We start from the raw sequence: 14360 nt of genomic DNA on the forward strand, positions 1-14360 counted from the left end.
CCATCTATTTCTCCAGATACAGATTTTAAGATAAAGGAAGTCGCTTTTCTAGTTCTGGAGACAGAGACAGAGAGAGAGAGTATGTTGTATCTAGGATTTAGACAGAGAAAATTCTAGTGAGAAAACCCCACTTTCCTTACAAACTTCCCTTAGCTAACTTACTATCTTCCTCCCTTGTCCATTTCCTGCCAACTCATTAACTTATCAATGAGGGAATTTGGAAGAAAAATTATACAATATACTCACAGCAATGCTAACTTTTCCTAAAATTTGTTCAGGAATTCTTCCAGCTTTCTTCAGGACTTGATCCAAGGAACCCCCATCCTAAGAACAAGAACACCAACCCATTTAGTGACAGTGTTTTTAACTATCCTTTCAAGTTTTTAAACTTCGGCAGGAAAGTGAATGCCACATGTGGCAAATCCTCCTGGAAGGGTACCCTTTGGTTTGTTCCAGACCTCAAAGACAGAAATGTACAGCATTGTGGGAGCTATCAAATAACTAGAAACTCAAATCGTGAATAATCATTAAACAAAGGACTAATTCAGGGATCAAAAAAAAAAAAAGACTTGCACTGGGGCACTTGGCTGGCTCAGTCAGTGGAATATGTGATTCCTGATCTCAGGGTTGTGAGTTCAAGCCCCATACTGGATGTAGAGATTACTTAAAAATAAAATCTTAAAAAGGTTTGCAATGAACTGACAGAACAATGTATGGTTGGGACCAGAGGCTCTAGAGGCAAACTGTCTAAATTCACCAACTCTGTTGCTTCCTATCAGGAGAACTCTGACCAGGTTACTCACAACTTGTAAAACGGGGATGATATCTTAAAGCTATTAAAATAATTATAGGGCTATTATAAGTATTAAACAAGCTGGTACATACAAAGGTCTCAGAACATCTAGCCCACAGTAAGTGCTCAATAAATGTTAGCCATTTGATCATCAGCGTATGTCACAACTTGTATTGGAGATTATCCTAAAAACTCACAGCTAATCGAAAGAAAAACGTCATAGAAAGCAACAATTCCTTCCACAAATCCTACCAAGTGCCGTGAACAGTGTTAGGTTCTATGGAAGATAAAGATACAAACAAAGAACTACTTCTTGTCCTTGTTAAATGTACAAACTAGTAGGGTAAATAAATATAACGAAACAGGATATAGGTTTAAGAAAACGTTACACATGGAGAAGAGAGAAGAAATTCTGACTTCACTTAAAAGATGGCATTTGAGTTTATGTCTTACTCAAAGGAGTATGACTTCTATACCTGGAAAGGGGGAGGTACACGGCAGAAAGGGAGAATGCAACACACGACACACGTGGGATATGAAGCCAGCCTCTGTGGGGCTCACACACCACGGCCTTCTCATTCGTGGATTCTACAATGTAACCTGAGATCGTGAAGAAAAGCTTCACTCAAGGAACCCTGACGTAGCGAGGCACGGCTACATTCATAGGCCATGGCTTCCAGCTGCCAATTATCAGTCGCAATTTAAAATCATCCTCAGGGGCGCCTGGGTGGCGCAGTCGGTTAAGCGTCCGACTTCAGCCAGGTCACGATCTCGCGGTGCGTGAGTTCGAGCCCCGCGTCGGGCTCTGGGCTGATGGCTCAGAGCCTGGAGCCTGTTTCCCATTCTGTGTTTCCCTCTCTCTCTGCCCCTCCCCTGTTCATGCTCTGTCTCTCTCTGTCCCAAAAATAAATAAACATTGAAAAAAAAAAATTTAAAAAAAAAAAATAAATAAAAAAATAAAATCATCCTCAGAAGTAGAGACAATTCATGCAAATTCAGACTGATTTTTAGAGTATCTCATCTACACTGAGCAGTTACCAGTATCACCTATCATTTATTAACCACCTCTGTGAAAGGTATAGGGATATGTGAGAAACTAGGGATAGAAAAAACTAGACACAGGAGGAACACACACACACACACACACACACACACACACACACACACTCACACTCTGCTTGGGGAGACAAAACACTCAACAAGGCAAGGCACCTTAAATTCTCCTCTGAAACAAGGCAGGAACCGAACAGTTGAATGAGAAGAGACGTCACTACAGGTGCTCAGAGGAGGAAGCAATTCCTAGGCAAAGTGGCAAAGGAAGGACTGGAAACAGGAGGGACACGGAAACCACACCTCAGAAGCGGACGAGACATGGCCAAGCAGAAAGACATCCCTGTAAGCTTCCTGCCTCCAAAGTCACCCAGCCACGATGACATATCCGGGAGCATAAGGTCACAGAACAAGGCACAACACGATTAAAAAGAAGGACAGAACATAATTCTACTCTTATAGACATTAAAAAAATGTTTGTGTAACTCACACAAAACCAGAACATCCAAAGTGTCATCAAAAGCTATTTCTAGTCTATGTAGGAAGACAATCAGGGATTTTGGTTGCATGATAGTTTCTTCTCCGTGCTTTTCTAGGGTTTATAAATTTTCTACGATGAACAAATGTTTTGCCCTTTTAAATTACTGAATTCCTTTAAGAAAGTGGAGAATTAAATCTACAATCAATTCAGAGCACTTACTGAGCATCCATTTTGTGCAAAGGCACTGTAAGATAGATACAACACTGCTTTCTTTTGAGACAGTGAGAAACTAAGATTCATTCAGGGGTACAGACTCCTCAGGAAATGTCTACTAAAATAGTGCTAAAAAAAATAGATTATCCACTGAAAGATTCTAAGCTTATGCAAAGGAGTGTTGGACTAATCACTTTCTGTCACAGTCAACTCTGGATCACAGATGCTGAGGGAAAAGAAAGCAGGACAGGTGTGAATTCTCAAATGCACCTGAATAGCCCCAAACATGTTTGTCTTCTATTAATGGTGGGCGGGTCAGTTGACCCAGCAGCACAATGGAAGATCCTAAATTTCAACCTAAAATTTCCTATGTGCCATACTTTCCACCCAGACACGAGGAATCACTGATCTAGAACCCAACAGAACTCCCATGGGAACACATTTATTTTTTCCAAGAGTCCTTGAAAGAGCCCTGCCCAAGCTGTGACCCAGGCTGAGGTGTGAGTCACCCTGTGAGCCTGGCTGCCTTCACGATGCTGCAGATCCCTGGTGGCCGAGTCAGGACATCAGAGCCCAGGTAACCACACCCAAGTCTCCCAGAAACATAATAGCACCTCTCAGTTTCCTTTGCCAATGGGAAGAGGAACTCCAGTGCACAAAGTTTCCAAGCCATTTCTCTTTTGCTTCCAGTTGAATGTGGTTTCAGATCCTTTGTTTGATCGGCTGCTTGATTATCAGGGAGGAGGACTATGTACTGAAAACTAGGTAACAAAGCAACTCTGTCAAAATCTGATTCAAATGAGGTAGAAAAGCTAACCCCGTGGTTCTCAGGTTCCACAGCCTAGGACAGCAGGCAGCCCAGCTCACACTTTTCCCTGGGGTTGTGGTACACATTCCTGTTAAAAAGGAAAAAAAACTCGGCTCTCTTTCCTTTCACCTCCTTCAGAGCTATAAGCAGAGTTACAGTGTGAACAATGGGATTAGCAAGATTCAAGAAGCATGAACCACAGTCAGAATTACCCAGGGCTGCCTCCAACTCACCTTACAACCTTTTAATTCCACTTCACTGTTGCCAAGAACTTGCCTTCCCTGACTAAAGCTGCTGAAATTGTGCTTATTTTTAGAAGGCAATTATTAACTAAGTCAATGGCGCTTTTGTGAAGGTTTTCTATAGAAGAGACAAATGCTTTATGGGGGGGGGGGGGGGCAGAGATCAAAAGCTTTTCCTCCTGCATGAGAACCATCAGCCCTGAGTCCTCAGTTCTCTGGGTGCTCAGCTACCACTTGAGCAGGAATCTACCTCCCCAAAGGCAAGAGCATTCCTGTTCTGACCGGGGGGCATCCATTTACTCCTTGAGTCTCAAAAATTCAGACTGGGCAGCACAAGCACAGTTTACTTCTACAAAAGTCAGCCCCTGGCTGAGTGCTTTAGAAGATGGGGCCCAATGGATGCCAGTGACACAAATTCACTTTAAACTGCGTCTAAGAAATGATGTGAGCAATGGACAGATAGATGGGCAACATGTGGTAAAGCAAACACAGCAGAACAGTAATTGCAGAATCTAGGTGGGGGGTTTACAGTGTACATTATACAGTTCCTTCACCTTGCTTTGTGTTTGAAACCGTCATGATAAAAAGCTGGGGGAAATGTTAATGACCTAGAACACACAAGGACTGTGACATACACAGAAACAAAGAACCTCTGAAGTTGGGATGTGGTTAATGAACAGAGCTCTACGTGACACCTTTGAGAGGTGGAAGCTGAGACAAAGCAGAAATACCCAAAGAGAAGTAGCCACCAGCAGTCAGAATTTTCCTGTCAGAGGCGGCCAGGATGGGAGCTCTCCTGCAGAAAGGCCTACTCAGGGACCAAGAAGGGGTGAGAGGGTCCAGGGTTAGACAAGAGAGCTACTCTGGAGCATGGCTGCCTGGATTTCAGGCCACAACAGCTTCACTGCAGGGTTCCATCTCTGGTAGCTCTGAGCCTCTCCACTAAAATCAACAGACTGTTCCAGCTGCTCTCTGGGCCTATGGATATCTAGGAACAGAAGACTCTATTGTGGACTCCAAGGCCTAACTCTCTCCCACTGGGTCCCAGGCCTGTCCATGCCCTCCGCCACCTTGGCCTCCTTCATTCGGCCGCTCAACACCTATCACCTAATAGATGCCAAACACTGTGCTTGGCCTTCAAAAGGTTTTGACCCTCCCACCTTCTGAAAGCCAGTTTTCTAGGCTCGGGCCCCTCCCTGGGTAACTCCAGAGATATCTTCTGCTTCAGAGACTTATGAGGGAGGATCCTACCCTACCCACAGAGCCAAATCCACCGGAGGAACGCTGACCTGCAGATACTGAAACTGGGCCAAGAGAACGGGAAGCCAACCCTTGTCATGTCCTGAGTCATCCTGTCCTCTTGGAGGGAAGGGTTGAGTGGCAAGGACAGAGCAAGAGGTACAAAGGTTGTGATCAGTATCTATGAATCCAAAGTGAATGAAGGATTTCACAATGAGCAAGCCTCACCACAGATCAATTTAAGACAAATTAAAAAAAAAAACAAAACTGAACTGCACATAGCAAGAGGTGAAATAAGGCCAATAAAACAGGTCCCAGCAAGTTGTGAATAAATGAAAAGGCCACTGCCTATCCATGTTTGGGGCCTAATCCTAACATCTGAAGCAAGCACCATGGAGTTCAATCATGCTCACCCTACAAACAGCGCCCTGGTTCCTCTAAGAAAGGGAGAATTCCGAGTTGCACAGAACTTGGAGGTAACTCAGGAAAGAATCTGATTGTTCCAAAGACCACAGGCGTGAGACGACACACACCTGGTGCTCAGAAGCCCCTCCATCCACACTGACAACTCACTTACGAAGGCCCTAGAACACAGCCATCCAGCCTATAAACAGCTCTGGGGAACAGAGAGACTACTCTCAATGCCTCCATTCCCCCAGCCGCTCATGTGGCACCCTGCACATAATAGGCACAAAAGTAAGAGTTGGTGAAGCTGGACCCATGTTGATGAACTAATGTAAACCCTGACTGGCTACAAGTGCCAAAAACCACAGAAATACAGGATGTTAGGGTAGGCAGGGGTCCCCAGAGAAGATCTGGTCCAACCACTGCTCTGCAGAGAAAACCCTGAGAGAGTTATCAAATTTAAAGACAGCAGACCTAGTTAGAGACACTGCTTAGAATTTAGCTCTGTGGGAATGCAAGCTGGTGCAACCACTCTGGAAAACAGTATGGAGGTTCCTCAAAAAACTAAAAACAGAACTACCCTGCGACCCAGCAATGGCACTCCTAGGCATTTCTCCACGGGATACAGGTGTGCTGTTTCAAAGGGACACATGCACCCCCATGTTTATAGCAGCACTATCCACAATAGCCAAAGTATGGAAAGAGACCAAATGTCCATCGATGGATGAATGGAGAAAGAAGATGTGGCATATATATACGATGGAATATTACTCGGCAATCAAAAAGAATGAAATCTTGCCATTTGCAACTACACGGATGGAACTGGAGGGTATTAGGCTAAGTGAAATTGGTCAATCAGAGAAAGACAAAAATCATATGACTTCACTCCTATGAGGACTTTAAGAGACAAAACAGATGAACATAAGGGAAGGGAAACAAAAATAGCATAAAAACAGGGAGGGGGACAAAACGTAAGAGACTCATTAATATGGAGAACTGAGGGTTGCTGGAGGGGTTTTGGCGGGGGGGGGGGGGGGGGGGGAGATGGTCAGAATTTAGATCTGACACTTACTGGTTATATAACCTAAGCTAATTACTAAGCCTCTAGAGGCCTTGTTCCCTCGCCCACCACGGGGAGGGTGGTCAACATTGCGTCACATGACAGGGCTGATGTGATTAAAAACTTACATAACATGGCAAGGACTCACCAAGCGGTAGAAAATGGGAAAGCCAGTTACTACCATGTCTACCCATGCTGCCACCCACCTCCCATTATTTTGGCAACACCTAAGAGAAAAAAGGCCTTTCCGGTCACTGGTTTATCACCATTGCCTCCACCCTCCACCCTCTTCTAGTTTTCAAGGAACCTCCATTGCCAATTACACATCTTCATCCAAAACTCTGGGCTAGAGCTAGAAAACCAACCATCACCAGCACAAAAAGCCCAAGAAACCCAAAGCTTAAGGAACACCCCCCCCTCCCCTGCCCTGCACCCCACCAAAGGGAGGCTAAGACCCAAAGGGAAAATATCAGTACCCCAGGTCTGGGTGAGGACCAAACCAGAAATGTTCATGTGCTTTGCACAGAGGCTGCTTCCCTCCCATTCAAGCAAGAGGAACGAGAGCTTTCTTGGGAACCTTCAGGAGCGCAGGAGACGTTCCAGGTTCTATGTTCCATATGGCACCACAAAAGTTGGGCAGACGCCGGCCACCATACGTATGGCACTTCCTGACGATTAACATGAACAGAAGTTCAACATAATGGGGCGCCAGCAACGGACAAACCTCCTGGGGAGGGTTCTCCTGGAGTTCATGCAGACCACGCCTGGGGGCTCTCTCCAGAGGTCAGAGCAGAGCCAGGGTCTGGAAGGAAGTGGAGAAGCTGAGGGACACTCTGCCAGACCGAGGGCTCAAAGTTCAGCAGCCCTAAGCTCGCCGACTCAGTCATGCCAGCCCTCATCCCGGAGCTGTCAGCGACAGTGAGAATAAGGCAACCTCTACCATTTGCACGAGACAAGCTTGGGGTCGGTGTGCCGGAAGGCTTACTCTGCTATTTTCACCAATCCTCACCGCAACGAGGTCCGAGGTCCGTATGGTAATGGCCATTTTGCAAATGAGGAAAGGGAGAATAAGAAAGATAAAGAAACCTGCCCAAGGTCCTGACGAGAAGGTGACATCTGTAAACAAATCATTATTGAGCGCCTGCTGGGTGCCAGGGCTATTCTGGGCTTTGGAGACACAGTGGCAAACAAGACAGTGTCTACTCGGATTTTTGTGGAGAAGGGAGATATGAATAAACATCTCAGATTCCAAAGTCCCCTGGTGCCTAATGGGGACAGGAAAAAATAGCCATCACGAAGCCAGCCTGTCTCTCTGAGATTCTGGGCATCAAGAATGGAAACAGAGCCCCAATCACTATCCAGTGGATTCAACAAAGTACAGGCACTGGGGCCCAACAGCCTTGGTTTAAATTCTGCCAATTCCACTTACTAGCTGCATGACCTTGGTCAAGTTATTAACTTCTCCGAGCCTCAGTTTCCTCATTTGTAAAATGCAGATGATCTACCCATCCAATAAGGCTTGCAAAAATGCAATAAAATATTAATATGCGTAGGGTAGTCCAGGCTATAAAACCCGATAAATATTAGTTTACTAGTATGAGTATTGCTAGATTATTGTTGTAGATGCTGTTATTACTGTCAGTCACCAGAAAGAGAAGGGACTCCAGGCAGCTAATGGTACCAAGATCGGCAGCTCACATCCACACAATTAGCCCCTAAATTCCCTCTCACTTGCCTTCTCTGATGTGCATCAAGTGACATTACTTCTCTGCACACCCAAAGAACCCCTCCAGACTGTCCTTAAAGCAGATTATAGACTCTGAGGACAGGGATGTTTCAGCTTCAAAGCCCAGATGCCCAAGACGGTGATGTGGATCCAGGGAGGAAAAGGGAGGCAGCTGGTCCCAAACCAAAGACAAGGCCAGAGCCATCCAGCTCCTAGGCTGTTGCTCCAGAGGCTAATGGGTTACCACATACCATGTGCTCCATACAGATACTGATCTCGCCGTCGCTGTAGAACGCGCCATAGAAGCCCACGATGTATGGGGAGTTGCACTCATGTAGAACCTGCAGCTCCCTTATGATCTGGTTCCGGATTGCAGGTTTGATCTCCAGGTGAATTAGCTGGGGAAAGAAAGGTGGGAGGAAGAGATGTTTTAAAAACATACGGATGGATGAATGAAAGCCTTCTTAAATGCTTAAGCTCTTACAGGTGGGAGGAGAGGACACAGGCACGTTTTAACAAGTCTCTGCCCGACCAAAGCACTCAGTGCCAACCTACCATGGCAGGTAATGGTACGGGAGGAGCCATAATGAGGGGAGGACAGCTGTGCCTCCGCTCCTAGGAGCCAAGAGTGAGGAAGGGGGGCTCACCCCTCCCAAGCACAAAGCTGAAAGGAGCATTTCCTCTAAAAGGAGCCGGGAAGCCGAGAGAGGAAGACAAAGCAGCCTGAGGAGCCGGCTGGCACTCGGGGGCTGTAGAAGTGGAGGGGTAGGAAGGACTGAGAGTGGGGACCCAAGCTGCCCGGGGAGCTTCCCTTGACTTCAGGAGCCTGATGTGGTTGAGATTTGGCCAGGGCCTCAGGTGCCACCCATGTCCCTCTCATGTTGCCCCTTGTTTCCTCCAGGCAAACAGGGGACAAACACAAACATAGGAAATGGTTGCTGAATGAGATGAAGCTTCTAGAAAGGGCCGCAGACAAGGAGTGAGTGTCAGAGGACATGGAAACCAGTGGTTATCAGCATGGGCTGGAGTGACCAGTGAAAGCTAGACAAGAGGCAGGCCGTGAAGACGGGCGCTGTTCGAAAAGATGGAGGGAGCAGCCTGAGCAAAAATACGTGGACGGAAGCAAGCATGGTGTGCCGGAGAACACAGAAGGGCCGGGCCTCGCTGGAGCAGGGGCTGTGTGCAGAAAGGGGAGGAGCACGGTGGACAGAAAGGGGAGTCCAGCTCGGACACTGCCTGCCACAGAGGGGAGCGGAGATGCTCCCTGCAGGACAGTGAGGGGGAAGCAGCGGCAGGGCCGGGGCCAGGCAAACAACTTGAAAGTAGGGTCTGGTGCATCGCCGGGGCTGCCTAAATGCAAGCAGCTTCTGCTGTACCAGATAATGGTAAACAGGCACCCTTGCATTCTTTCCAAAGCACGCAGAAAGCTCGCAAAGGTCATTTGCTGTTATTTTCCAGTCTGGGGATGGGGATAAATACCCTAACACACCATCAGTGTGTTTATCCTATAATCTGATAGATGACAGGAGCTCAAAATTCAAACAGCACAACAAGGTACTGAGTGAAAAATCCATCTTCCTTCCACCCTTGTCCCCAGATCCCCAATCTTCCAAGAGAGAATGCAATCACCTATTCACCAAGTGAATTCACCTAATCACCAACCTGATTCAGTACTTTTTTCTTTCTTTTTATTTTTTGAGTGGCCTCACCTTTCTGGCCATGACCAGGCCAGACGGCTTATGGGAGACCTTGAACACCACACCACCGTTGCCGGCGCCCAGCTCGCTGATCTTCTCGAAGTCGTCATCCTTCAATTCCCCGACCTTCTGCTTCTGGGTAAGAAAGGCCTCCAGGCGCTTCCGTTGCTGCTCATCGAGCTCCAGCTCCTCCAGCTTCTTCTGCAAGGCCTCCAGGTTGGTCCTGTCCCAAAGAGGGAACATGAGTCAGAACCGGCATCAGAGAGGCCCCCCAGAGGAGCACCTGTGCTATGGCGAGCACTAGCTCTGGGGCCGGACTGGAGAACGAATGGAGGGACTCCAAGGGAGGGTTCCAGGTGCTGCGGCCCTGCTCCCTTCACTATGCCACCAGCCACCACTCCCTGTCACTACTCCTCACCGACACCTTTCACCTCTCAAGGCCTCTGTTTCCTCATTTGTAAAACGAGGCCTCGCTCACTATGCTGCAAGTCTACAGAAGGAACCAAAGAATCTGCTAATATCCAAAACGAGCCACCTTCATTTGCTTTAAAATCCCAGTTCCGGGGCGCCTGGGTAGCTCAGCTGATTGAGCGTCTGACTTTGGCTCAGGTCATGATCTCACATTTGGTGGGTTCGAGCCCTGCCTCGGGTTCTGTGCTGACAGCTGAGAGCCCGGAGCCTGCTTTGGATTCTGTGTCTCCCTCTCTCTCTGCCCATCCCCTGCTCGTGCTCGGTCTCTCAAAAATAAATAAATATTAAAAAAAAAAAAAAATGAAAACCCCAATTCCCAAAGCCCCACTAGTGTTGGATTATTAAGTTAGCACCACATACAAAATAAAATCTATTTCCTAAAAGCACTAAACTGAAATCAAACCAAACTATCACAACAGACTCTAAACTGTATGGTAACAGCAAAAACCCTCCTCTCTAATGTGATCAGGTCCGGAACCAGGTTAATCAAAATAAAGCAAAGAATCATAAAAATACCTACCCAAAATTTTTATTTGTGCATATAATATACATATAAAGGTGCATTTATTCACCCATCTTCTAATGTAGGCGGGGCAAGGCCCTCTCTTTGAGTAAGAGTCCGCTAGTAAGAGCCCGGTGCCATCTTCCTCACATGAACCAGCAAACAATACATCGTCTATCACTTCCAATTCCTGAGTCCTCAGAGTAAAAATGTAGCCACTTACTGAGTAATATCAAAATAAAATTGTAAGAGTTTTATGATTTCCCTCAATTTTATTTTTTTTTTTTTGTGGGTTTTTTTTTATTTTTTTTTTCAATGTTTATTTATTTTTGGGACAGAGAGAGACAGAGCATGAACGGGGGAGGGGCAGAGAGAGAGAGGGAGACACAGAATCGGAAACAGGCTCCAGGCTCCGAGCCATCAGCCCAGAGCCTGACGCGGGGCTCGAACTCACGGACCGCGAGATCGTGACCTGGCTGAAGTCGGACGCTTAACCGACTGCGCCACCCAGGCGCCCCGATTTCCCTCAATTTTAATGCTCATCTAATTTGACAGTAATGTGTTTTAGTGAGTTGGACTTATTGAGTCTTTCCATGGCTTGTAATTAGTGTTCAAAGGGGGGGGGGGGGGATCCCACTTCATTTGCAGTCATATTTCACCAGTTTATCTGATACTGAAGTATGTTACTTAATTGCAATGCCAGCCACAACCGAACAAACGATGCTGGGAACAGATGCTGGGAACACTCTGGTTCTGGGTAAGCACATAATTCAGCCAGTGGGTGCCGAGGCGAGTGGGCAAGGCAGAGAGCAGCCTGCTTAGCTGTGCATTCAGCAGGCTGGTGGGCAGTATGGGTTGTTTTACAGAGAACGAAAAAACATTCATTATTCCTGGGGGGTTTATAAGAACAGGGTGGTAAAGAGAGCATCCACGGTGTTTCATTTGATTAGTCCCAGTCTAAACAAACAACATGGCGACAAGACAGGGCATCATTACACATCAGAAGGTTGGTGCCCAACCCCCAACACACACACCGTTTCTGAGCTTCAAGGGCAGGAGTAAGCATCATCTTCTACTTTTCGCTCACCCTCTGTTCCAACTCTCAAGAAGGCAGAGAGGTTGAGACCTACTGCCTCCCCAGTCTATGGAAAGATCCAATACTGCCTTACAAGTAACTGTACATGGGGCCACAGAGCACACAAGGCTGATTTCACCAAGTTTCCTCCCTGGGCAGCTCTCAGGGAAGAATGGATGGTGCCACGGACTGAACTGCGTCTCCCTAAAATTCCTGCTGAAGCACTAACCCCCAATGTAATCATGTTTAGAGACAGGACATTTAGGAGGTAATTAAGGTTAAGTAAGGTCACATGGGTGGAGTCCTAATCAGATAGGACTGGTGACCGGAAGAAGAGAGGTGACCTCCTTGCCTCCGTGCACACGCCAAGGAAAGGCCATGTGAGGACACCAAGAGAAGATGGCTGTCCGCAAGTCAGGAAGAGGGACCTCGCCAGAACCCGACCGTGCTGGCACCCTCACCTTGGTCTTCCAGCCTCCAGAACCATGAAAAAATAAATTTCTGTTGTTTAAGCCAACCAGTCTATGACATTTTGTTATGCAGCCCAAACAGACTAAAACAGCTGGCAATTTTCTCATCCTGCTTAAAGGCTCAACTAAGCTGCCCCGGTCTGTCGGGGTAGGGACCCAGAACAAGCATGGCTGCAAGGGCACGGTGCCACCTTCAGGTTTCCTTTCTCTGAGGTCTGTCCACAGAGGAACCCATCAAAGACAACATTTAGAGACACATGTCAAACACAGACAGACCCTCACAGCTAAAACTTCGATGAGGTTACAGCTGCCTGTAGGGCTCAGGAGTCAGGCTGGAAATGCAGCCTCCAAAGGCTTCTGTGAGGCAGGAACGCTGAGCAGGATGAGGAAGAGGGAAGGACCGAATGGAAGGAAATCACTCTCGTCACAACACTGCCCGTACTCTGTTTTACACTTGCTAATACATTTCAGCCACAACTCTACAATTACAACAGATAGCAAACTCAAGCACAGGCAGGTGAAGTGATTCGTCCAAGGTCACACAGCTAGTGAGCAAGGACTGAAACCTGGGCAGAGAGCATCTCTAATCTTATGCTGCACTACCTCTTCAAAAAGTTCAACACCTTCAAGGGAGGGCAATTGCAGACGTGGGTAGGGTCCCAGTGTGGGACATGTGCCATACCAGCGCTGGTTCATACATGAAGACAGTATACCTGTGCAAAGAGCCCTTCATGCCAGATGCAATCCTCCCCGCACATCAAGCTGAACATTGCCTTGCAAGTAACAGTGGCCACAAGAAACCCCATCCATCTGGCAAAGAAAAAGAGGAAATGTTGACTCTGCTCATTTTCCTGACTCTCAGTAGAATTAAGTAATTCTCCCACCTTCAGGAAGAAAAACTAAATCTTGGCTTCCTCCTTCTTCGACCTTCTATGCTCTCCTGCCCAACCACCTACCCTACCAGCTAAGGAACTGGCTCCTGATTCATGCTTTCAGAAGGCTATGCCACAGCAAAGGCTGTGCGCTGTGGTGGCAAGACTTTCCTGATGACTTGGGGGGGGGGGGGGGGGGAATGGTGTTGCCAAGCTACCAAGCCATTAGTATTCAGCAATCCCAGACTCTTATCCCCGAGTAGTCAACAACTAGCTGTGTGACCATGGACCAGTCATTTAACTTTGACACATCTCAAGTTTTCTCGTCTGTAAAATGGAGTAACAACTCCATGCTTCCTTAACCAGGGGAGGATCGAAACAGAAAACGAATGGGAAGGAACAATGGAATCTTCACACACTTGTAAACTAATGTTAGGTAAGTGCCGGTAGGCTGGAAGACGAGGAGCCACCGCCAAGGCAGCCACCGTGGAATCCAGAAATGACTGCCTTTCCTTTAACAACTCTTAAAGCCCTTGAAAAGTTTTTTTAAATAACTGTTGCCGAGGGGCGCCTGGGTGGCTCAGTCCGTTAAGCGGCCGACTTCGGCTCAGGTCATGATCTCACAGTCCGTGAGTTCGAGCCCTGCGTCGGGCTCTGTGCTGACAGCTCAGAGCCTGGAGCCTATTTCAGATTCTGTGTCTCCTTCTCTCTGACCCTCCGCCGTTCATGCTTTGTCTCTGTCTCAAAAATAAATAAACGTTAAAAAAAAAAAAAAAAAAAAAAAAGAACTGTTGCTGAGAATGAAAGACCAAGGATTTTATCTGAAGGTGAAAGGAAAATCCTGGCATCAAAATGGCTTTCAGTACTCATTAAAAAGAAATCCGTCAATAATGTAACATTCTTTAGTATTGCTTCCTCCTGCACAGGGACTCAATGGTGTTCAACAAGGCTCATTTCTGCCCCGCCCCACCCCAAGGCAAAATGCTTCAAGCAAAGGAAATAGGAAGAGAGGGGCCTGTCACCCCTCAACCATGCCACAAATCTCCAAATCTCAGAGGGCAAGACCTGTCTCCTTCACAATCTTTGGTTTTAACTGAAATCAGCAAATTGAGAACTACAGATTGAGAAAGGAACCTGGAACCCAGAACAAGAACTATCTGACACACACACACCCCTCTCCAGGGACCAGCTGTGACATCTGACCCCCATCACCCTGTTCACCACAGCAGAGAGAAAATGACACATGGTCACCTGCA

At 47.1% G+C, this 14360-nt stretch overlaps 1 protein-coding gene across 1 annotated transcript in view; it reads right to left on the reverse strand.

Moving 5' to 3' along the window:
• The window catches only part of MAP2K1 (mitogen-activated protein kinase kinase 1), a 79847-nt gene that overhangs the window by 31455 nt on the left and 34032 nt on the right, over positions 1-14360 (reverse strand). The window contains exons 2-4 of the mRNA XM_030317871.1: positions 9727-9937; positions 8269-8415; positions 247-324 (exon numbers count right to left, since the gene is read on the reverse strand). Of these exons, the coding sequence (XP_030173731.1) occupies positions 247-324; positions 8269-8415; positions 9727-9937 (436 nt within the window). The remainder of the gene's footprint in view (positions 1-246; positions 325-8268; positions 8416-9726; positions 9938-14360) is intronic.

The sequence above is a fragment of the Lynx canadensis genome, chromosome B3, assembly GCF_007474595.2.
Source record: "Lynx canadensis isolate LIC74 chromosome B3, mLynCan4.pri.v2, whole genome shotgun sequence".
NCBI lineage: Eukaryota > Metazoa > Chordata > Mammalia > Carnivora > Felidae > Lynx > Lynx canadensis.